The 24,584-nt window shown below is 53.3% G+C and overlaps 1 protein-coding gene across 1 annotated transcript in view; it reads left to right on the top strand.

Moving 5' to 3' along the window:
• LOC147110564 (syntaxin-binding protein 4) overlaps positions 1 to 24,584 on the top strand; it is a 200,326-nt gene that overhangs the window by 146,298 nt on the left and 29,444 nt on the right. Inside the window, exons 18-20 of the mRNA XM_086000649.1 lie at positions 1,821 to 1,937; positions 3,636 to 3,685; positions 4,788 to 4,909. Coding sequence (XP_085856775.1) covers positions 1,821 to 1,937; positions 3,636 to 3,685; positions 4,788 to 4,909 — 289 coding nt within the window. The remainder of the gene's footprint in view (positions 1 to 1,820; positions 1,938 to 3,635; positions 3,686 to 4,787; positions 4,910 to 24,584) is intronic.

Raw genomic sequence — 24,584 nt, 5'->3', positions numbered from 1 at the left:
TAGAACGGACACGGTCGAGGGCCGTGACTAGGCACTTTGCAGCCTTCCGGACTCAATATCGAGTTCAACAATTTCAGATCATAACCTCGGCCCCTATTACTTTTTTACTTATAATTTTTTCCACCCCTTTGTTTTGGGTCCTCCTTTCCCCCCACCCCCCCCCCCTCCCCCTTTCCTTTTGTTTCTCTCTCTCACCTGGCAGCTGTCTCTTACCTGCCAGTACACTTCACATCTAATCTCAGCTGCCTTTTGTCTCCACGGGCCTATTACCATCTCGTCTGGCTTCGAATACCTTTTATTGTCTCTTTTGTTCGATCGCAGCCCTGCCTTCGATCTATTTTCTTTTCTTTCCAGTTTTGAAGAAGGGTTTCGACCCGAAACGTCAACTCAAATTTCTCTCCACGGATGTTGCCTGACCTGCTGAGTTTTTCCAGCATTTTCTGTTGTTATCTCAGGTTCCCATTGTTCCCATTGTTCTACTGGCTTCTTTATAAAAAACTGGAGCAGGTTTTGTCAAACATGACATCTGCTTTCTGAAGTCATGCTGAGTATAACGTATCAAGCCCAAGAATTGTACATGATCTTTCATAGCATCCTTAATGATGTCTTTAATTTTTCCACCACTGAAGTTAAATTAATTCGTTTATACTTACCCAATCATCTGGCATGACCCTGATTTATTATCACTAACAACCTCAGCCATTTTCTTCAGTAGCTGAGGATAAATGAAACCGGGTGCTGCTGTATTTTCCACCTTGAGTTATAGAATCATACAGCACAGAAGGCGGTCATTCGGCCCACCACGTCTGTGCCAGCTCTTTTAAAGAGCTATCCAATTTTTCCCACTCCCCTGCTCTATTCCCCATAGCCCTGCAAATTTCTCTCTTTGATTTATCCTGCACCATTTCCCCTAAGATCTGTAAAGAACCCATTTGAGTTTTTAATTTTATCCACTGTATAATGTGCTGTACAGGGACAGCCCTCTCGCAATTAAAAACAGGTACAACCTATCCATTCACCTCTTCTGCCATGCCCTTGTCATCATCTACAATTTTTATAGCACCCTCAGCATCGAAAAAAAATGTCCCCAGCCACTTCACATAAAGGTAACAGACAAAAAGTGGAAATTCTTTCGAAATCTAGATTAACTTTAATTTGCCTGGTATTTCTTTCATGCAAGTGTATTTTAGAAACTTACCTTGTTGATTGTGGCACAGGCTGCCTCAGTGTTGTAATGGGGGCCATAATTGCAGACACAGGCGTGGGGACTACATGCTGGGTTTTCTTTGGCTTTGGAAGACAGCACACTTCCAGCTCTTAATGAGCGTGTGCTTCCTGCCTGCCTTATTGGAGGCTTAATTGGCCACTTAGCGCCCAAAACAATGTTCTCCTAATGTAGAAAAGCAGAAGATTCCAGTTGGCCTGAATTAGTTCAACAGCCCCATTTACAAAGGGCTGTTGTCTTGCAATAAAACTGTTGTCTCTTCGTCTAATTCTGATACAATAGCGACTAATTTTGCCATAGCATAGGCAGGTTTATTCAGCAACTGCATTATCTTTGTAAAATGAGGTAAATTAGAAATAATGACGCTTTTGGACAATATTAAATGATACTTAGCACAAAATAAATGGCAACGGAAAGTTTTGTTGATTCAAGGCAGCCAGTTAGACAACCACAAAGTCTAACGTGTCCTTGGCGATTTAGGTATTTAGTGCCTTGTAAAGTAGACAGGAAATAGTTGTGGTTTTCCAAAGGCTTCTAGTTGAAATGAATCCACGGTCTGTGCCTGTTCCTTTGATGTTGAGATTTGATTTATTAGGAGGATGGACAGGATCTGCGGCAAAGACAGTCAATCGTCGAATGTCAGCTGCACACAGCTGAGCTCAATCGCAAACATCTGGAAATCTCAAACAAGAAACTATTGTCCTTTGCTGAGGTGAGGCTTGTATATAATCATTGAATTAAACACGTCTTTCACAAGAGTGAAACATGATCTAATCGTGACCTGCCAGCTCGTGTTGTGTCTGCCTTTTTATTACAAGTGTGCAAAACAAACCAAGGGCACAGCATTTATCATCAGTCTTGACACAAGGCTTTGAACAGTGCTAGAACATGCTGAGCCAATCATGCATAAAGAAAGACTTGCATTTATATAGCGCCTTTCAAGGCCTCCAGACGTCCCAAAGTGCTTCACAGCCAGTGAAGTACTTTTGTAGTGCAGTCACTGTTGTAATGTAGGAAATGCAGCAGCTAATTTGCGCACAGCAAGCTCCCACAAACAGCAACGTGACAATGACCAGATAGTCTGTTTTTAGTGACGTTGGTTGAGGGGTAACTATTGGCCAGGACGCCAGGTAGAACTCCCCGGCTCTTCTTCAAATAGTGCCATGGGATCTTTTACGTCCACCTGACAGGGCAGGCGAGGCCTCGGTTTAACTTTTCATCCAAAAGACGGCAACTCCGACAGTGCAGCACTCCTTCAGTACTGCACTAGAGTGTCAGCCTAGATCTTGTCTCCGGATTGGGACTTGAATCCACAACCTTCTGACTTGGAGGTGAGTGCGACCATCAGGCTGAGGGGTGACATTAAGATAATGAAAGAGTTTGATAGGGTAGATGGAGAGAAAATGTTTCCACTTGTAGGGGTGTCCAAAATTAGAGGTTATAAATATGAGATAGTCACGAATAAATCCAATAGGGAGTTCAGGAGAAACTTCTTTACCCAAAGAGTGGTTAGAATGTGGAACTTACTACCACAAGGAGTAGTTGAGGTGAATAACAGATGCATTTTGAAGCTAGATAAGCACATGAGGGAGAAAGGAATAGAAGCTATGCTGATAGGATGAGATGGAGTAGGGTGGAAGGTGGCTCGTGTGGAGCATAAACACTGGCACAGACCAGTTGGGCCAAGTGGCCCGTTTCTGCGCTGTAGACTTGATGTCACTCGATGTAACACTGAGCCACTGCTGACACCATGTATAGATGCTGAAGCCACTTTTTTTTTAACCTATGTCAGGGGAACTATTAAAAAGTGCAGGGGGCTCGCTGTTACTGTCCTTTCCTCACATTGAAAATATCTCTTTTATGGGTGTTTCTTTTTCCAGCGCATCGAGTACTGAAGTGGCAGCTGAATGGAAATGAGGAAGGCAAAGAATAATCTGGCAAAGTATGGTGGAAAAGGGACCTGTTAGAAACTAGCCAGGGGCAGGGTGGAGTGGCCCTATGTGCCTCGAGCTCTATAGGACCCAGAGACACTGACATCAGATGATTTTGCCTCGCAACTTCTGGGCTTGATGATTCTTCCAAGCCTGATGGAGTCACGTTGGAAAATCATGTCTATTTCCATGTGCTTATTGTCGGGGTGGCTCATGTAAGAAGTGGAGTTCACACCTGTGCAGTAAGAGCTGTGTGAGTGTGTGCGGAGGCGGTTGTCCATGCACGTTGTTGGAGTAGTAGAGATGGGGATTTTACTTTTTAACTGCTTAGCGCCGACAACAGAAGAAAAGTGTAACAACTGGAAACATTGCAACCCCCAGCACTGATAACCCACATCGAATTGAACATGAATTTTGTCCACTTTCCCCACCCCCCTCCAAAAAAAATGTAAATACTGACTATTTTCCTTTTCCTGCAGAAAGTACACAAGGTTCTAACATCTGCCACCCTACTGGGGACTGACCAAGGGTAAGTAGCGAAGTGTAACGTATCACATCTATCGTAACGTATAAGCAGAATTCTAGGTTGTACCAGGGGAAATCTAAAGATGGTTTTGTCATCTTCACACTGATATAAAAACACAAAGAGGCTGTAATGTATGTGCCTTTAAGGGGAGAACTACTTTTTACAGCTCCTGTATACTGTAGTACCGGCAGTGACCACACCGGTATATAAGCTTTGCGCATGCCTCTGTACCCCAGTCTAGAGATTACCCTCCTCCAGTAAAGACCTGTTATTTGTTAATGTACAGCATCCGTGTGATTATTTATCCACTGAACCACGGATCTAACAGAAGTGTTGATATTCTAATTGAAATATATGCTATGACTGGAACATGTCATGATCAGGACTGAGATTATGTACAAGATTTCTGACAGCAAATGTGTGCTTATTCCGTTAAGCTCGTGCTGACACTTACTTGAGTGATAAGACGCAAAAAGGAAACCACTGGTTATGAACTCGTAACACATGGTGTAAGATAAATATCAGCCATCCTCATGAATATATCATCGTTGTGCATTGTTGGCCACGATTTATCCTCACGTCTCAAAGTCAAAGGCTACTCTATGGGAGGAAAATCAACCTCAGGTGTCAGAATGCAGCCTTCAAGGGATATCAAGAGTTGAACATCCAGTGGGGTAGATCTTGACTTTGTGCGATAGTGTAAAACAGGCGATAGCGAGTTGGCAGCCCGTGTTACATCACTCCCCATTTCTATTTTCATTGAAGTCAGTAGAAATAAAAATCGGGTGAGAAGTAAAACAGGCTGTCAATTCGCTATCACCTGTTTTACGCTATCGCGCAAAGTCAAGATCTACCCCCTTATGTTCGATTCAGACACTATTTGTTAAAATAATGTGGATATAATACTAGGTTAATACTCTCTCCTTGCTCTGTAGCACTTCTGTGTCATTGCTGTCCCTCCCATGCTGTCACTTTCACTTAACACAGGGACCTCCGCATACGTGAAGTGTGACTTTCGTCTTTTAGAAGTGCACCAATACTTGAGCTCAGTGCACTGAAATACATTCCAACGATTTGATCTGTTGTACTTTCTATCTCGTTGCAGGGCGAACCAGTCCAAGCACTTCAGAAGAGAAAGCAGCCTGGCCCCTCCAGGGCCTGAAGATCTGCTTGCCGCCGAAGCGAAGCAGCTGGTTGAGTGGGTCTGCTCTCCAAACTGTGAAAATGGTAAGCTGAGTACAAGAATGTGAGAATGGGTTTGGCAGAACTCCCTGCTCCACCACAGTCTAATGTTTGTATTCTATCTTTTTTGGGATATCTTTGCATTAGAAGTATTGTAACCTTGAGGCAAGAAACATTGCAGATAAATTCTGTTCTGTGTATTAATCTGTTTTTGCATGTAGCTCATCCAAAACTCTGCCGCCCGTATCCGAACTCTCACCAAGTCACGTTCACCCATCACCAACGATCCCACTAAGCAGCGTGGCTGTACAGCGGTCTGGAGGTCCCGTGGAGGCTGCTCACCGACTTTTACATGGAAGAAACCGCGCATGTGCAAAAGTTTTAATGGACTGTGCAGCCAGTTAAAGGGGCCACGCACAGAAAAAAGTTAGAGGGAACATTGCCCATCACCCCTGTGCTCGCTGACCTACATTGGCTCCCGGTCCAGCAACGCCTCAATTTTAAAATTCTCTTCCTTGTTTTCAAATGCCTCCATGGCCTATCCCCTCCCTATCTCTGTAACCTCCTCCAGCCCTACAAGCCTCCGAGATCTCTACGCTCATCCAATTCTGGCCGCTTATGCATCCCCGATTTTCATCGCTCCACCATTGGTGGCCATGCCTTCAGTTGCCTGGAGCCTAAGCTCTGAAATTCCCTCCTTAAACCTCTCTGCGTCTCTCACCATCTTTAAGACGCTCCTTAAAACCTACCTCTTTGACCAAGCTTTTGGCCGCCTGTCCTGATATTTGCTTTTGTGGCTCGGTGCCAAATTTTGATTGACAACACTCTTATGAAGTGCCTTGGGACGTCTTACTATGTTAAAGGCGCTATATAAATGCAAGTTATTGTTGCTGTTGTTAAATATTTTGTAGCTTTGAAACAACAAGAAGCATTACAGATGAATTCTGTTCTGTGAATCTGTTTTGTATATAATAGTATACACTAATCCAATTCACAGTGAAGTATTAAATTGGTCTTCCCTAATATAAAAATGTACAGGGCTTCATACACCTTCTTATTGCTGTAATTTGGTTGATCAGAATTTTCAAAAGTCATTGCAGACGCAGAGGAGGTGTTAAAGAACCCGGGGAGATAAAAGATTTACTTAACAAGACTGAATCCAACCTGTAGTTAGGAAATGGTTCCAGATTCTCCACTTCTAGGGGGTGAAATTTGACTTGGCAGGGACATGAAACGTGGAGAATCGCATCTCCTGCCTGTTACACGCCCTGCCCGATATTCCGTTCCGCCGAGGTCAATGGCAGATGCGATGCCGTACGTTTTGTGTTTCCACCCAAGTCGAATTTCATCCCCCTGTTCATTTCGCAGAAATATTCACATATCAGATATTCACTCGACTTCAATAGAAATGTAAATCGGGCGAACTGCCACCCGTTTTACACAATCGCTCAAAGTCAAGATCTACCCCCGTGAGTCACTTGGTAAGGGAATAGGATGGACTCTCAGGATAAGTACTGGCTTTGGGAGTTATACAGACAGAGTCGGGGCAATTTTACCTCTCCTCAGTCAGCGGAAACGGAGCAGGAGAGCAGTTAAAATGTAGTGGCTTCATTTCCCACTCCATTCCCGCCGATCTGCGATTTTAACACTGTGGGCTTTGGCGGTGGAATAATCTCCGACTACTTCCTTTTATCCCTCACAACCCACATCCCCCTCTCACGCCGCCCCCACCCCCACAACCCCACTTCTAACCCCACTTCCTTCTGCATCCATCCTTGGAAAAAACTTTCCCCTGAGTTATTTACAACTGCAGATTTCTAATTCGCAACTGCCTACCTTTCGCCCTCCATTCGCCGCGATACTTCTGCAGCCGTCGATTTGCTCAACGACTTCCTTAACTTTGCATCTTTGTTGCCCTTTCCACAACAAAGTGAAACCTTTATTCTCTCTGCCACCATGGTCATTCCCCCTGGTATGGCTCCCACCTTCACTTCCGCAAGTCCAACTGGTGCAGACTTGAGTGTATCTGGTGTTGAACTGGTTTAACAGATCTGGCTACACCACAAGCGCTTTTGGACCTCTTTCTCCTCTTCCAAAACCACTGACTACTCCAGGATCATCCGAGAGAGCAAAGATAACCACTGCCTTCTTTTCTCCACGATTAACCATCTCCTTAAATCCCAAAATGTTGTCGTTGTTTTAGGTGGTCCTTTTATTAGAGAAGGAACCATAAGCAATGTCTGTCTTACCAGAAGATGTCATCAGTGAACAAGGCATGAGTGTGCTGCAGGAGAACCAGTTTATTCATGGTTTCATCATACACGTCCCATGTGACTGAATGGAAAGACATCACAGTTGTAGTGATATTCTGAGTGGTAACTTTTCATTGTCTGGCCAATAACGTCCTGTAGAATATTTTTATTAACTGAGTAACCCAGTGAGTGGCCAAGGCCCATGGTGCAGAACATCAAGATTGAAAAGAACATTAAAAATTGGTTGCAAAGAGTGGCTGGCTTAGTATTCCATCCCACAGCACTGACATTTCTCACAACCTCCAGCACAATCATTCATAAAGTAATTTGACAAAGACAGTGGTGATTGACATATTTTCTGACAACTTGTATTTGAGGAGAACCCAAAAACTGCAGCACATTTTGATAACTTAGAGAAGAGAAATCTGGATAAACCTAAAATACTGAATTTTCAAATACTAACTACAGTACCTAACCCCATGTACCAACAACCTGTGAATCAATGAACATCTGCTGCACTATTGGTTCATTTACACCCATCGAGGACCCCATGTTCAGGAAGCACTGAGTTGAGGGCAGGAGCTTCCCGACAGGGAGAGAGGGAGGGAAAACGAGAGAGAGAGAGAGAGAGACAGCCTCGAGGCTCCTCTTGTGCACCTCCTAGTGGCCAAGTCAGAGCAGCATTGGTCTGGGAGCCGTTACCCAGCTGTCTGTGGCTGTAGATGGCATGTAGCACAGGAAGACCAGTAATAAAGGGTGAAAAGGAAAAAGAGGCAGTCTTGCCCTTAAAACCGAAGAATTTTAACACCATCAGTTATTTCCTTTTCCTGGGCAGTGATTGCTGTGCAATATTTGGCCACATGATGGTGCCAAAGTTCAATTTAATTTCCCACTCAGAAATATTTTTTCCGTGCAAATTTGCATTTTACTAATAGTTTGCATTTAACCTTCAAAGTAAAAATGTTAGTCAGCCTGGTTTGTACTTGAAAACAGAAAGCTGGCTCTAACCTAGATGGGAACACACACATTGTAGATCTGTTTTATACATAACATTTTACACAGAACCCAAGTCATTTTATCAAAAAAATTAAAAAACCTTTAAATAGTTAGGGTTCTTGACTGCTGTAAATATTAAATGGAAAACAGATTCTCTGTCATTATCCAATTCACACGGATCCTATTTCAGTGCAGTTTTCATGTTGCAAGTCAAGACTTATTCCTAAAATGGTAACTTCAGTTAATAACGTGAAAAATACTAGACAGCAGGGTTAGTTAACAAAAGATTTACATCTACTTGTGTTGGGATTATTCTCAGAAAGTGCAACAGATGCACTTGTGGCTTCGGATGGCGACGGCGTTGTATTAACTCGTGTTGCACAAAATGAGTCACTGTTAACCCTGTGGTTCAATTACACATTTGATGCTAGAACGTTTTCACATTAGGTACTTGTCAACTGAAGTTTGAAAATAATATCAACTAAACTTGAGTTGGCAGTTTATATGAAAATATCCCAATATCAAGTGTATGGGCTAGTCTAAACATATAGAAGACCAGGCACGGTCCATGTGTGTAGAAGACCAGGCACGGTCCATGTGTGCAGAAGACCAGGCACGGTCCACATGTGTAGAAGACCAGGCACGGTCCATGTGTGTAGAAGACAAGGCACGGTCCATGTGTGTAGAAGACCAGGCACGGTCCATGTATGTAGAAGATCAGGCACGGTCCATGCGTGTAGAAGACCAGGCATGGTCCATGTGTGTAGAAGACAAGGCACAGACCAGGCACGGTCCATGTGTGTAGAAGACCAGGCACGGTCCATGCGTGTAGAAGACCAGGCACGGTCCATGCGTGTAGAAGACCAGGCACGGTCCATGCGTGTAGAAGACCAGGCACGGTCCATGCGTGTAGCAGACCAGGCACGGCCCATGCGTGTGGAAGACCAGGCACGGTCCATGCGTGTGGAAGACCAGGCACTGTCATTGTGTGTAGAAGACCAGGAACGGTCCATGTGTGTAGAAGACCAGGCACGGTCCATGTGTGTAGAAGGCCAGGCACGGTCCATGTGTGTAGAAGACCAGGCACGGTCCATGTGTGTAGAAGACCAGGCACGGTCCATGTGTGTAGAAGGCCAGGCACGGTCCATGTGTGTTGAAGGCCAGGCACGGTCCATGTGTGTAGAAGACCAGGCACGGTCCATGTGTGTAGAAGGCCAGGCACGGTCCATGTGAGTAGAAGACCAGGCACGGTCCATGTGTGTTGAAGGCCAGGCACGGTCCATGTGTGTAGAAGACCAGGCACGGTCCATGTGTGTTGAAGGCCAGGCACGGTCCATGTGTGTTGTAGACCAGGCACGGTCCATGCGTGTAGAGGACCAGGCACGGTCCATGTGTGTAGAAGACCAGGCACGGTCCATGTGTGTAGAAGACCAGGCACGGTCCATGCGTGTAGAAGACCAGGCACGGTCCATGCGTGTAGAAGACCAGGCACGGTCCATGCGTGTAGAAGACCAGGCACGGTCCATGCGTGTAGAAGACCAGGCACGGTCCATGCGTGTAGAAGACCAGGCACGGTCCATGCGTGTAGAACACCAGGCACGGTCCATGCGTGTAGAACACCAGGCACGGTCCATGCGTGTAGAAGACCAGGCACGGTCCATGCGTGTAGAAGACCAGGCACGGTCCATGCGTGTAGAAGACCAGGCACGGTCCATGCGTGTAGAAGACCAGGCACGGTCCATGCGTGTAGAAGACCACGCACGGTCCACGCGTGTAGAAGACCAGGCACGGTCCACGCGTGTAGAAGACCAGGCACGGTCCACGCGTGTAGAAGACCAGGCACGGTCCACGCGTGTAGAAGACCAGGCACGGTCCACGCGTGTAGAAAACCAGGCACGGTCCACGCGTGTAGAAGACCAGGCACGGTCCACGCGTGTAGAAGACCAGGCACGGTCCACGCGTGTAGAAGACCAAGCACGGTCCACGCGTGTAGAAGATCAGGCACGGTCCATGCGTGTAGAAGACCAGGCGCGGTCCATGCGTGTAGAAGACCAGGCATGGTCCATGCGTGTAGAAGACCAGGCATGGTCCATGTGTGTGGAAGACAAGGCACAGACCAGGCACGGTCCATGTGTGTAGAAGACCAGGCACGGTCCATGCATGTAGAAGACCAGGCACGGTCCATGCGTGTAGAAGACCAGGCACGGTCCATGCGTGTAGAAGACCAGGCACGGTCCATGCGTGTAGCAGACCAGGCACGGCCCATGCGTGTGGAAGACCAGGCACGGTCCATGCGTGTGGAAGACCAGGCACGGTCATTGTGTGTAGAAGACCAGGAACGGTCCATGTGTGTAGAAGACCAGGCACGGTCCATGTGTGTAGAAGGCCAGGCACGGTCCATGTGTGTTGAAGGCCAGGCACGGTCCATGTGTGTAGAAGACCAGGCACGGTCCATGTGTGTTGAAGGCCAGGCACGGTCCATGTGTGTTGAAGACCAGGCACGGTCCATGTGTGTAGAAGACCAGGCACGGTCCATGTGTGTAGAAGACCAGGCACGGTCCATGTGTGTAGAAGACCAGGCACGGTCCATGCGTGTAGAAGACCAGGCACGGTCCATGTGTGTAGAAGACCAGGCACGGTCCATGCGTGTAGAAGACCAGGCACGGTCCATGCGTGTAGAAGACCAGGCACGGTCCATGGGTGTAGAACACCAGGCATGGTCCATGCGTGTAGAAGACCAGGCACGGTCCATGCGTGTAGAAGACCAGGCACGGTCCATGCGTGTAGAAGACCAGGCACGGTCCAAGCGTGTAGAAGACCAGGCACGGTCCATGCGTGTAGAAGACCACGCACGGTCCATGCGTGTAGAAGACCAGGCACGGTCCACGCGTGTAGAAGATCAGGCACGGTCCATGCGTGCAGAAGACCAGGCGCGGTCCATGCGTGTAGAAGACCAGGCATGGTCCAGGCGTGGTCCATGTGTGTAGAAGACCAGGCGCGGTCCATGCGTGTAGAAGACCAGGCGCGGTTCATGTGTGTAGAAGACCAGGTGCGGTTCATGTGTGTAGAAGACCAGGTGCGGTCCTTGTGTGTAGAAGACCAGGCACGGTCCATGCGTGTAGAAGGCCAGGCACGGTCCATGCCTGTAGAAGACCAGGCACGGTCCGTGCGTGTAGAAGGCCAGGCACGGTCCATGCCTGTAGAAGACCAGGCACGGTCCATGCGTGTAGAAGACCAGGCACGGTCCATGCGTGTAGAAGACCAGGCACGGTCCATGCGTGTAGAAGACCAGGCACGGTCCATGCGTGTAGAAGACCAGGCACGGTCCATGCGTGTAGAAGTCCAGGCACGGTCCATGCGTGTAGAAGACCAGGCACGGTCCATGCGTGTAGAAGGCCAGGCACGGTCCATGCGTGTAGAAGACCAGGCACGGTCCATGCGTGTAGAAGGCCAGGCACGGTCCATGCGTGTCGAAGACCAGGCACGGTCCATGCGTGTAGAAGACCAGGCACGGTCCATGTGTGTAGAAGACCAGGCACGGTCCATGCGTGTAGAAGACCAGGCACGGTCCACGCGTGTAGAAGATCAGGCACGGTCCATGCGTGTAGAAGACCAGGCGCGGTCCATGCGTGTAGAAGACCAGGCATGGTCCAGGCGCGGTCCATGTGTGTAGAAGACCAGGCGCGGTCCATGCGTGTAGAAGACCAGGCGCGGTTCATGTGTGTAGAAGACCAGGTGCGGTTCATGTGTGTAGAAGACCAGGTGCGGTCCTTGTGTGTAGAAGACCAGGCGCGGTCCATGTGTGTAGAAGACCAGGTGCGGTCCATGTGTGTAGAAGACCAGGAGCGGTCCATGAGTGTAGAAGACCAGGCGCGGTCCATGTGTGCAGAAGACCAGGCGCGGTTCGTGCGTGTAGAAGACCAGGCACGGTCCATGTGTGTAGAAGACCAGGCGCGGTTCAAGCGTGTAGAAGACCAGGCACGGTCCATGTGTGTAGAAGACCAGGCGCGGTTCATGCGTCTAGAAGACCAGGCACGGTCCATGCGTGTAGAAGACCAGGCAGGGTCCATGCGTGTAGAAGACCAGGCAGGGTCCATGCGTGTAGAAGACCAGGCACGCTCCATGCGTGTAGAGGACCAGGCAGGGTCCATGCGTGTAGAAGACCAGGCAGGGTCCATGCGTGTAGAAGACCAGGCACGCTCCATGCGTGTAGAAGACCAGGCAGGGTCCATGCGTGTAGAAGACCAGGCACGCTCCATGCGTGTAGAAGACCAGGCAGGGTCCATGCGTGTAGAAGACCAGGCACGCTCCATGCGTGTAGAAGACCAGGCAGGGTCCATGCGTGTAGAAGACCAGGCACGCTCCATGCGTGTAGAAGACCAGGCACGGTCCATGTGTGTAGAAGACCAGGCACGGTCCATGTCTGTAGAAGACCAGGCACGGTCCATGCGTGTAGAAGACCAGGCACGGTCCATGCGTGTAGAAGACCAGGCACGGTCCATGCGTGTAGAAGACCAGGCACGGTCCATGCGTGTAGAAGACCAGGCACGGTCCATGCGTGTAGAAGACCAGGCACGGTCCATGCGTGTAGAAGACCAGGCACGGTCCATGCGTGTAGAAGACCAGGCACGGTCCATGCGTGTAGAAGGCCAGGCACGGTCCATGCGTGTAGAAGGCCAGGCACGGTCCATGCGTATAGAAGACCAGGCACGGTCCATGCGTGTAGAAGGCCAGCCACGGTCCATGCGTGTAGAAGACCAGGCGCGGTCCATGCGTGTAGAAGACCAGGCATGGTCCATGCGTGTAGAAGACCAGGCATGGTCCATGTGTGTAGAAGACAAGGCACAGACCAGGCACAGTCCATGTGTGTAGAAGACCAGGCACGGTCCATGCATGTAGAAGACCAGGCACGGTCCATGCGTGTAGAAGACCAGGCACGGTCCATGCGTGTAGAAGACCAGGCACGGTCCATGCGTGTAGCAGACCAGGCACGGCCCATGAGTGTGGAAGACCAGGCACGGTCCATGCGTGTGGAAGACCAGGCACGGTCATTGTGTGCAGAAGACCAGGAACGGTCCATGTGTGTAGAAGACCAGGCACGGTCCATGTGTGTAGAAGACCAGGCACGGTCCATGTGTGTAGAAGACCAGGCACGGCCCATGTGTGTAGAAGGCCAGGCACGGTCCATGTGAGTAGAAGGCCAGGCACGGTCCATGTGTGTTGAAGGCCAGGCACGGTCCATGTGTGTAGAAGACCAGGCACGGTCCATGTGTGTTGAAGGCCAGGCACGGTCCATGTGTGTTGAAGACCAGGCACGGTCCATGTGTGTAGAAGACCAGGCATGGTCCATGTGTGTAGAAGACCAGGCACGGTCCATGTATGTAGAAGACCAGGCACGGTCCATGCGTGTAGAAGACCAGGCACGGTCCATGTGTGTAGAAGACCAGGCACGGTCCATGCGTGTAGAAGACCAGGCACGGTCCATGTGTGTAGAACACCAGGCATGGTCCATGCGTGTAGAAGACCAGGCACGGTCCATGCGTGTAGAAGACCAGGCACGGTCCATGCGTGTAGAAGACCAGGCACGGTCCATGCGTGTAGAAGACCAGGCACGGTCCATGCGTGTAGAAGACCAGGCACGGTCCATGCGTGTAGCAGACCAGGCACGGCCCATGCGTGTGGAAGACCAGGCACGGTCCATGCGTGTGGAAGACCAGGCACGGTCATTGTGTGTAGAAGACCAGGAACGGTCCATGTGTGTAGAAGACCAGGCACGGTCCATGTGTGTAGAAGGCCAGGCACGGTCCATGTGTGTTGAAGGCCAGGCACGGTCCATGTGTGTAGAAGACCAGGCACGGTCCATGTGTGTTGAAGGCCAGGCACGGTCCATGTGTGTTGAAGACCAGGCACGGTCCATGTGTGTAGAAGACCAGGCACGGTCCATGTGTGTAGAAGACCAGGCACGGTCCATGTGTGTAGAAGACCAGGCACGGTCCATGCGTGTAGAAGACCAGGCACGGTCCATGTGTGTAGAAGACCAGGCACGGTCCATGCGTGTAGAAGACCAGGCACGGTCCATGCGTGTAGAAGACCAGGCACGGTCCATGGGTGTAGAACACCAGGCATGGTCCATGCGTGTAGAAGACCAGGCACGGTCCATGCGTGTAGAAGACCAGGCACGGTCCATGCGTGTAGAAGACCAGGCACGGTCCAAGCGTGTAGAAGACCAGGCACGGTCCATGCGTGTAGAAGACCACGCACGGTCCATGCGTGTAGAAGACCAGGCACGGTCCACGCGTGTAGAAGATCAGGCACGGTCCATGCGTGCAGAAGACCAGGCGCGGTCCATGCGTGTAGAAGACCAGGCATGGTCCAGGCGTGGTCCATGTGTGTAGAAGACCAGGCGCGGTCCATGCGTGTAGAAGACCAGGCGCGGTTCATGTGTGTAGAAGACCAGGTGCGGTTCATGTGTGTAGAAGACCAGGTGCGGTCCTTGTGTGTAGAAGACCAGGCACGGTCCATGCGTGTAGAAGGCCAGGCACGGTCCATGCCTGTAGAAGACCAGGCACGGTCCGTGCGTGTAGAAGGCCAGGCACGGTCCATGCCTGTAGAAGACCAGGCACGGTCCATGCGTGTAGAAGACCAGGCACGGTCCATGCGTGTAGAAGACCAGGCACGGTCCATGCGCGTAGAAGACCAGGCACGGTCCATGCGTGTAGAAGACCAGGCACGGTCCATGCGTGTAGAAGTCCAGGCACGGTCCATGCGTGTAGAAGACCAGGCACGGTCCATGCGTGTAGAAGGCCAGGCACGGTCCATGCGTGTAGAAGACCAGGCACGGTCCATGCGTGTAGAAGGCCAGGCACGGTCCATGCGTGTCGAAGACCAGGCACGGTCCATGCGTGTAGAAGACCAGGCACGGTCCATGTGTGTAGAAGACCAGGCACGGTCCATGCGTGTAGAAGACCAGGCACGGTCCACGCGTGTAGAAGATCAGGCACGGTCCATGCGTGTAGAAGACCAGGCGCGGTCCATGCGTGTAGAAGACCAGGCATGGTCCAGGCGCGGTCCATGTGTGTAGAAGACCAGGCGCGGTCCATGCGTGTAGAAGACCAGGCGCGGTTCATGTGTGTAGAAGACCAGGTGCGGTTCATGTGTGTAGAAGACCAGGTGCGGTCCTTGTGTGTAGAAGACCAGGCGCGGTCCATGTGTGTAGAAGACCAGGTGCGGTCCATGTGTGTAGAAGACCAGGAGCGGTCCATGAGTGTAGAAGACCAGGCGCGGTCCATGTGTGCAGAAGACCAGGCGCGGTTCGTGCGTGTAGAAGACCAGGCACGGTCCATGTGTGTAGAAGACCAGGCGCGGTTCAAGCGTGTAGAAGACCAGGCACGGTCCATGTGTGTAGAAGACCAGGCGCGGTTCATGCGTCTAGAAGACCAGGCACGGTCCATGCGTGTAGAAGACCAGGCAGGGTCCATGCGTGTAGAAGACCAGGCAGGGTCCATGCGTGTAGAAGACCAGGCACGCTCCATGCGTGTAGAAGACCAGGCAGGGTCCATGCGTGTAGAAGACCAGGCAGGGTCCATGCGTGTAGAAGACCAGGCACGCTCCATGCGTGTAGAAGACCAGGCAGGGTCCATGCGTGTAGAAGACCAGGCACGCTCCATGCGTGTAGAAGACCAGGCAGGGTCCATGCGTGTAGAAGACCAGGCACGCTCCATGCGTGTAGAAGACCAGGCAGGGTCCATGCGTGTAGAAGACCAGGCACGCTCCATGCGTGTAGAAGACCAGGCACGGTCCATGTGTGTAGAAGACCAGGCACGGTCCATGTCTGTAGAAGACCAGGCACGGTCCATGCGTGTAGAAGACCAGGCACGGTCCATGCGTGTAGAAGACCAGGCACGGTCCATGCGTGTAGAAGACCAGGCACGGTCCATGCGTGTAGAAGACCAGGCACGGTCCATGCGTGTAGAAGACCAGGCACGGTCCATGCGTGTAGAAGACCAGGCACGGTCCATGCGTGTAGAAGACCAGGCACGGTCCATGCGTGTAGAAGGCCAGGCACGGTCCATGCGTGTAGAAGGCCAGGCACGGTCCATGCGTATAGAAGACCAGGCACGGTCCATGCGTGTAGAAGGCCAGCCACGGTCCATGCGTGTAGAAGACCAGGCGCGGTCCATGCGTGTAGAAGACCAGGCATGGTCCATGCGTGTAGAAGACCAGGCATGGTCCATGTGTGTAGAAGACAAGGCACAGACCAGGCACGGTCCATGTGTGTAGAAGACCAGGCACGGTCCATGCATGTAGAAGACCAGGCACGGTCCATGCGTGTAGAAGACCAGGCACGGTCCATGCGTGTAGAAGACCAGGCACGGTCCATGCGTGTAGCAGACCAGGCACGGCCCATGAGTGTGGAAGACCAGGCACGGTCCATGCGTGTGGAAGACCAGGCACGGTCATTGTGTGCAGAAGACCAGGAACGGTCCATGTGTGTAGAAGACCAGGCACGGTCCATGTGTGTAGAAGACCAGGCACGGTCCATGTGTGTAGAAGACCAGGCACGGCCCATGTGTGTAGAAGGCCAGGCACGGTCCATGTGAGTAGAAGGCCAGGCACGGTCCATGTGTGTTGAAGGCCAGGCACGGTCCATGTGTGTAGAAGACCAGGCACGGTCCATGTGTGTTGAAGGCCAGGCACGGTCCATGTGTGTTGAAGACCAGGCACGGTCCATGTGTGTAGAAGACCAGGCATGGTCCATGTGTGTAGAAGACCAGGCACGGTCCATGTATGTAGAAGACCAGGCACGGTCCATGCGTGTAGAAGACCAGGCACGGTCCATGTGTGTAGAAGACCAGGCACGGTCCATGCGTGTAGAAGACCAGGCACGGTCCATGTGTGTAGAACACCAGGCATGGTCCATGCGTGTAGAAGACCAGGCACGGTCCATGCGTGTAGAAGACCAGGCACGGTCCATGCGTGTAGAAGACCAGGCACGGTCCATGCGTGTAGAAGACCAGGCACGGTCCATGCGTGTAGAAGACCAGGCACGGTCCATGCGTGTAGAAGACCAGGCACGGTCCATGCATGTAGAAGACCACGCACGGTCCATGCGTGTAGAAGACCAGGCACGGTCCATGCGTGTCGAAGACCAGGCACGGTCCACGCGTGTAGAAGACCAGGCACGGTCCACGCGTGTAGAAGACCAGGCACGGTCCACGCGTGTAGAAGATCAGGCACGGTCCATGCGTGTAGAAGACCAGGCGCGGTCCATGCGTGTAGAAGACCAGGCATGGTCCAGGCGTGGTCCATGTGTGTAGAAGACCAGGCGCGGTCCATGCGTGTAGAAGACCAGGTGCGGTTCATGTGTGTAGAAGACCAGGTGCGGTTCATGTGTGTAGAAGACCAGGTGCGGTCCTTGTGTGTAGAAGACCAGGCACGGTCCATGCGTGTAGAAGGCCAGGCACGGTCCATGCCTGTAGAAGACCAGGCACGGTCCATGCGTGTAGAAGGCCAGGCACGGTCCATGCCTGTAGAAGACCAGGCACGGTCCATGCGTGTAGAAGACCAGGCACGGTCCATGCGTGTAGAAGACCAGGCACGGTCCATGCGTGTAGAAGACCAGGCACGGTCCATGCGTGTAGAAGACCAGGCACGGTCCATGCGTGTAGAAGTCCAGGCACGGTCCATGCGTGTAGAAGACCAGGCACGGTCCATGCGTGTAGAAGGCCAGGCACGGTCCATGCGTGTAGAAGACCAGGCACGGTCCATGCGTGTAGAAGGCCAGGCACGGTCCATGCGTGTCGAAGACCAGGCACGGTCCATGCGTGTAAAAGACCAGGCACGGTCCATGTGTGTAGAAGACCAGGCACGGTCCATGCGTGTAGAAGACCAGGCACGGTCCACGCGTGTAGAAGATCAGGCACGGTCCATGCGTGTAGAAGACCAGGCGCGGTCCATGCGTGTAGAAGACCAGGCATGGTCCAGGCGCGGTCCATGTGTGTAGAAGACCAGGCGCGGTCCATGCGTGTAGAAGACCAGGCGCGGTTCATGTGTGTAGAAGACCAGGTGCGGTTCATGTGTGTAGAAGACCAGGCGCGGTCCTTGTGTGTAGAAGACCAGGCGCGGTCCATGTGTGTAGAAGACCAGGTGCGGTCCATGTGTGTAGAAGACCAGGAGCGGTCCATGAGTGTAGAAGACCAGGCGCGGTCCATGTGTGCAGAAGACCAGGCGCGGTTCGTGCGTGTAGAAGACCAGGCACGGTCCATGTGTGTAGAAGACCAGGCGCGGTTCAAGCGTGTAGAAGACCAGGCACGGTCCATGTGTGTAGAAGACCAGGCACGGTTCATGCGTGTAGAAGACCAGGCACGGTCCATGCGTGTAGAAGACCAGGCAGGGTCCATGCGTGTAGAAGACCAGGCAGGGTCCATGTGTGTAGAAGACCAGGCACGCTCCATGCGTGTAGAAGACCAGGCAGGGTCCATGCGTGTAGAAGACCAGGCAGGGTCCATGCGTGTAGAAGACCAGGCACGCTCCATGCGTGTAGAAGACCAGGCACGGTCCATGCGTGTAGAAGACCAGGCACGGTCCATGCGTGTAGAAGACCAGGCACGGTCCATGCGTGTAGAAGACCAGGCACGGTCCATGCGTGTAGAAGACCAGGCACGGTCCATGCGTGTAGAAGTCCAGGCACGGTCCATGCGTGTAGAAGACCAGGCACGGTCCATGCGTGTAGAAGGCCAGGCACGGTCCATGCGTGTAGAAGACCAGGCACGGTCCACGCGTGTAGAAGACCAGGCACGGTCCACGCGTGTAGAAGATCAGGCACGGTCCATGCGTGTAGAAGACCAGGCGCGGTCCATGCGTGTAGAAGACCAGGCATGGTCCAGGCGTGGTCCATGTGTGTAGAAGACCAGGCGCGGTCCATGCGTGTAGAAGACCAGGCGCGGTTCATGTGTGTAGAAGACCAGGTGCGGTTCATGAGTGTAGAAGACCAGCTGCAGTCCTTGTGTGTAGAAGACCAGGCACGGTCCATGCGTGTAGAAGACCAGGCACGGTCCATGTGTGTAGAAGACCAGGCACGGTCCATGTCTGTAGAAGACCAGGCACGGTCCATGCGTGTAGAAGACCAGGCACGGTCCATGCGTGTAGAAGACCAGGCACGGTCCATGCGTGTAGAAGACCAGGCACGGTCCATGCGTGTAGAAGACCAGGCACGGTCCATGCGTGTAGAAGACCAGGCACGGTCCATGCGTGTAGAAGACCAGGCACGGTCCATGCGTGTAGAAGACCAGGCACGGTCCATGCGTGTAGAAGGCCAGGCACGGTCCATGCGTGTAGAAGGCCAGGCACGGTCCATGCGTATAGAAGACCAGGCACGGTCCATGCGTGTAGAAGGCCAGCCACGGTCCATGCGTGTAGAAGACCAGGCGCGGTCCATGCGTGTAGAAGACCAGGCATGGTCCATGCGTGTAGAAGACCAGGCATGGTCCATGTGTGTAGAAGACAAGGCACAGACCAGGCACGGTCCATGTGTGTAGAAGACCAGGCACGGTCCATGCATGTAGAAGACCAGGCACGGTCCATGCGTGTAGAAGACCAGGCACGGTCCATGCGTGTAGAAGACCAGGCACGGTCCATGCGTGTAGCAGACCAGGCACGGCCCATGAGTGTGGAAGACCAGGCACGGTCCATGCGTGTGGAAGACCAGGCACGGTCATTGTGTGCAGAAGACCAGGAACGGTCCATGTGTGTAGAAGACCAGGCACGGTCCATGTGTGTAGAAGACCAGGCACGGTCCATGTGTGTAGAAGACCAGGCACGGCCCATGTGTGTAGAAGGCCAGGCACGGTCCATGTGAGTAGAAGGCCAGGCACGGTCCATGTGTGTTGAAGGCCAGGCACGGTCCATGTGTGTAGAAGACCAGGCACGGTCCATGTGTGTTGAAGGCCAGGCACGGTCCATGTGTGTTGAAGACCAGGCACGGTCCATGTGTGTAGAAGACCAGGCATGGTCCATGTGTGTAGAAGACCAGGCACGGTCCATGTATGTAGAAGACCAGGCACGGTCCATGCGTGTAGAAGACCAGGCACGGTCCATGTGTGTAGAAGACCAGGCACGGTCCATGCGTGTAGAAGACCAGGCACGGTCCATGTGTGTAGAACACCAGGCATGGTCCATGCGTGTAGAAGACCAGGCACGGTCCATGCGTGTAGAAGACCAGGCACGGTCCATGCGTGTAGAAGACCAGGCACGGTCCATGCGTGTAGAAGACCAGGCACGGTCCATGCATGTAGAAGACCACGCACGGTCCATGCGTGTAGAAGACCAGGCACGGTCCATGCGTGTCGAAGACCAGGCACGGTCCACGCGTGTAGAAGACCAGGCACGGTCCACGCGTGTAGAAGACCAGGCACGGTCCACGCGTGTAGAAGACCAGGCACGGTCCACGCGTGTAGAAGACCAGGCACGGTCCACGCGTGTAGAAGACCAGGCACGGTCCACGCGTGTAGAAGATCAGGCACGGTCCATGCGTGTAGAAGACCAGGCGCGGTCCATGCGTGTAGAAGACCAGGCATGGTCCAGGCGTGGTCCATGTGTGTAGAAGACCAGGCGCGGTCCATGCGTGTAGAAGACCAGGTGCGGTTCATGTGTGTAGAAGACCAGGTGCGGTTCATGTGTGTAGAAGACCAGGTGCGGTCCTTGTGTGTAGAAGACCAGGCACGGTCCATGCGTGTAGAAGGCCAGGCACGGTCCATGCCTGTAGAAGACCAGGCACGGTCCATGCGTGTAGAAGGCCAGGCACGGTCCATGCCTGTAGAAGACCAGGCACGGTCCATGCGTGTAGAAGACCAGGCACGGTCCATGCGTGTAGAAGACCAGGCACGGTCCATGCGTGTAGAAGACCAGGCACGGTCCATGCGTGTAGAAGACCAGGCACGGTCCATGCGTGTAGAAGTCCAGGCACGGTCCATGCGTGTAGAAGACCAGGCACGGTCCATGCGTGTAGAAGGTCAGGCACGGTCCATGCGTGTAGAAGACCAGGCACGGTCCATGCGTGTAGAAGGCCAGGCACGGTCCATGCGTGTCGAAGACCAGGCACGGTCCATGCGTGTAAAAGACCAGGCACGGTCCATGTGTGTAGAAGACCAGGCACGGTCCATGCGTGTAGAAGACCAGGCACGGTCCACGCGTGTAGAAGATCAGGCACGGTCCATGCGTGTAGAAGACCAGGCGCGGTCCATGCGTGTAGAAGACCAGGCATGGTCCAGGCGCGGTCCATGTGTGTAGAAGACCAGGCGCGGTCCATGCGTGTAGAAGACCAGGCGCGGTTCATGTGTGTAGAAGACCAGGTGCGGTTCATGTGTGTAGAAGACCAGGTGCGGTCCTTGTGTGTAGAAGACCAGGCGCGGTCCATGTGTGTAGAAGACCAGGTGCGGTCCATGTGTGTAGAAGACCAGGAGCGGTCCATGAGTGTAGAAGACCAGGCGCGGTCCATGTGTGCAGAAGACCAGGCGCGGTTCGTGCGTGTAGAAGACCAGGCACGGTCCATGTGTGTAGAAGACCAGGCGCGGTTCAAGCGTGTAGAAGACCAGGCACGGTCCATGTGTGTAGAAGACCAGGCACGGTTCATGCGTGTAGAAGACCAGGCACGGTCCATGCGTGTAGAAGACCAGGCAGGGTCCATGCGTGTAGAAGACCAGGCAGGGTCCATGCGTGTAGAAGACCAGGCACGCTCCATGCGTGTAGAAGACCAGGCAGGGTCCATGCGTGTAGAAGACCAGGCAGGGTCCATGCGTGTAGAAGACCAGGCACGCTCCATGCGTGTAGAAGACCAGGCACGGTCCATGCGTGTAGAAGACCAGGCACGGTCCATGCGTGTAGAAGACCAGGCACGGTCCATGCGTGTAGAAGACCAGGCACGGTCCATGCGTGTAGAAGACCAGGCACGGTCCATGCGTGTAGAAGTCCAGGCACGGTCCATGCGTGTAGAAGACCAGGCACGGTCCATGCGTGTAGAAGGCCAGGCACGGTCCATGCGTGTAGAAGACCAGGCACGGTCCACGCGTGTAGAAGACCAGGCACGGTCCACGCGTGTAGAAGATCAGGCACGGTCCATGCGTGTAGAAGACCAGGCGCGGTCCATGCGTGTAGAAGACCAGGCATGGTCCAGGCGTGGTCCATGTGTGTAGAAGACCAGGCGCGGTCCATGCGTGTAGAAGACCAGGCGCGGTTCATGTGTGTAGAAGACCAGGTGCGGTTCATGAGTGTAGAAGACCAGCTGCAGTCCTTGTGTGTAGAAGACCAGGCACGGTCCATGCGTGTAGAAGGCCAGGCACGGTCCATGCCTGTAGAAGACCAGGCACGGTCCATGCGTGTAGAAGGCCAGGCACGGTCCATGCCTGTAGAAGACCAGGCACGGTCCATGCGTGTAGAAGACCAGGCACGGTCCATGCGTGTAGAAGACCAGGCACGGTCCATGCGTGTAGAAGACCAGGCACGGTCCATGCGTGTAGAAGACCAGGCACGGTCCATGCGTGTAGAAGTCCAGGCACGGTCCATGCGTGTAGAAGACCAAGCACGGTCCATGCATGTAGAAGGCCAGGCACGGTCCATGCGTGTAGAAGACCAGGCACGGTCCATGCGTGTAGAAGGCCAGGCACGGTCCATGCGTGTCGAAGACCAGGCACGGTCCATGCGTGTAGAAGACCAGGCACGGTCCATGTGTGTAGAAGACCAGGCACGGTCCATGCGTGTAGAAGACCAGGCACGGTCCACGCGTGTAGAAGATCAGGCACGGTCCATGCGTGTAGAAGACCAGGCGCGGTCCATGCGTGTAGAAGACCAGGCATGGTCCAGGCGCGGTCCATGTGTGTAGAAGACCAGGCGCGGTCCATGCGTGTAGAAGACCAGGCGCGGTTCATGTGTGTAGAAGACCAGGTGCGGTTCATGTGTGTAGAAGACCAGGTGCGGTCCTTGTGTGTAGAAGACCAGGCGCGGTCCATGTGTGTAGAAGACCAGGTGCGGTCCATGTGTGTAGAAGACCAGGAGCGGTCCATGAGTGTAGAAGACCAGGCGCGGTCCATGTGTGCAGAAGACCAGGCGCGGTTCGTGCGTGTAGAAGACCAGGCACGGTCCATGTGTGTAGAAGACCAGGCGCGGTTCAAGCGTGTAGAAGACCAGGCACGGTCCATGTGTGTAGAAGACCAGGCGCGGTTCATGCGTGTAGAAGACCAGGCACGGTCCATGCGTGTAGAAGACCAGGCAGGGTCCATGCGTGTAGAAGACCAGGCAGGGTCCATGCGTGTAGAAGACCAGGCACGCTCCATGCGTGTAGAAGACCAGGCAGGGTCCATGCGTGTAGAAGACCAGGCAGGGTCCATGCGTGTAGAAGACCAGGCACGCTCCATGCGTGTAGAAGACCAGGCAGGGTCCATGCGTGTAGAAGACCAGGCACGCTCCATGCGTGTAGAAGACCAGGCAGGGTCCATGCGTGTAGAAGACCAGGCACGCTCCATGCGTGTAGAAGACCAGGCACGGTCCATGCGTGTAGAAGACCAGGCACAGTCCATGCGTGTAGAAGACCAGGCACGGTCCATGCGTGTAGAAGACCAGCCACGGTCCATGCGTGTAGAAGACCAGGCACGGTCCATGCGTGTAGAAGTCCAGGCACGGTCCATGCGTGTAGAAGACCAGGCACGGTCCATGCGTGTAGAAGGCCAGGCACGGTCCATGCGTGTAGAAGACCAGGCACGGTCCATGCGTGTAGAAGGCCAGGCACGGTCCATGCGTGTCGAAGACCAGGCACGGTCCATGCGTGTAGAAGACCAGGCACGGTCCATGTGTGTAGAAGACCAGGCATGGTCCATGCGTGTAGAAGACCAGGCACGGTCCACGCGTGTAGAAGATCAGGCACGGTCCATGCGTGTAGAAGACCAGGCGCGGTCCATGCGTGTAGAAGACCAGGCATGGTCCAGGCGCGGTCCATGTGTGTAGAAGACCAGGCGCGGTCCATGCGTGTAGAAGACCAGGCGCGGTTCATGTGTGTAGAAGACCAGGTGCGGTTCATGTGTGTAGAAGACCAGGTGCGGTCCTTGTGTGTAGAAGACCAGGCGCGGTCCATGTGTGTAGAAGACCAGGTGCGGTCCATGTGTGTAGAAGACCAGGAGCGGTCCATGAGTGTAGAAGACCAGGCGCGGTCCATGTGTGCAGAAGTCCAGGCGCGGTTCGTGCGTGTAGAAGACCAGGCACGGTCCATGTGTGTAGAAGACCAGGCGCGGTTCAAGCGTGTAGAAGACCAGGCACGGTCCATGTGTGTAGAAGACCAGGCGCGGTTCATGCGTGTAGAAGACCAGGCACGGTCCATGCGTGTAGAAGACCAGGCAGGGTCCATGCGTGTAGAAGACCAGGCAGGGTCCATGCGTGTAGAAGACCAGGCATGCTCCATGCGTGTAGAAGACCAGGCAGGGTCCATG

The sequence above is a fragment of the Somniosus microcephalus genome, chromosome 11, assembly GCF_052327205.1.
Source record: "Somniosus microcephalus isolate GS21.2 chromosome 11, FLI_Smic_1.0, whole genome shotgun sequence".
NCBI lineage: Eukaryota > Metazoa > Chordata > Chondrichthyes > Squaliformes > Somniosidae > Somniosus > Somniosus microcephalus.
This window is presented reverse-complemented; position numbering and strand designations above follow the sequence as displayed.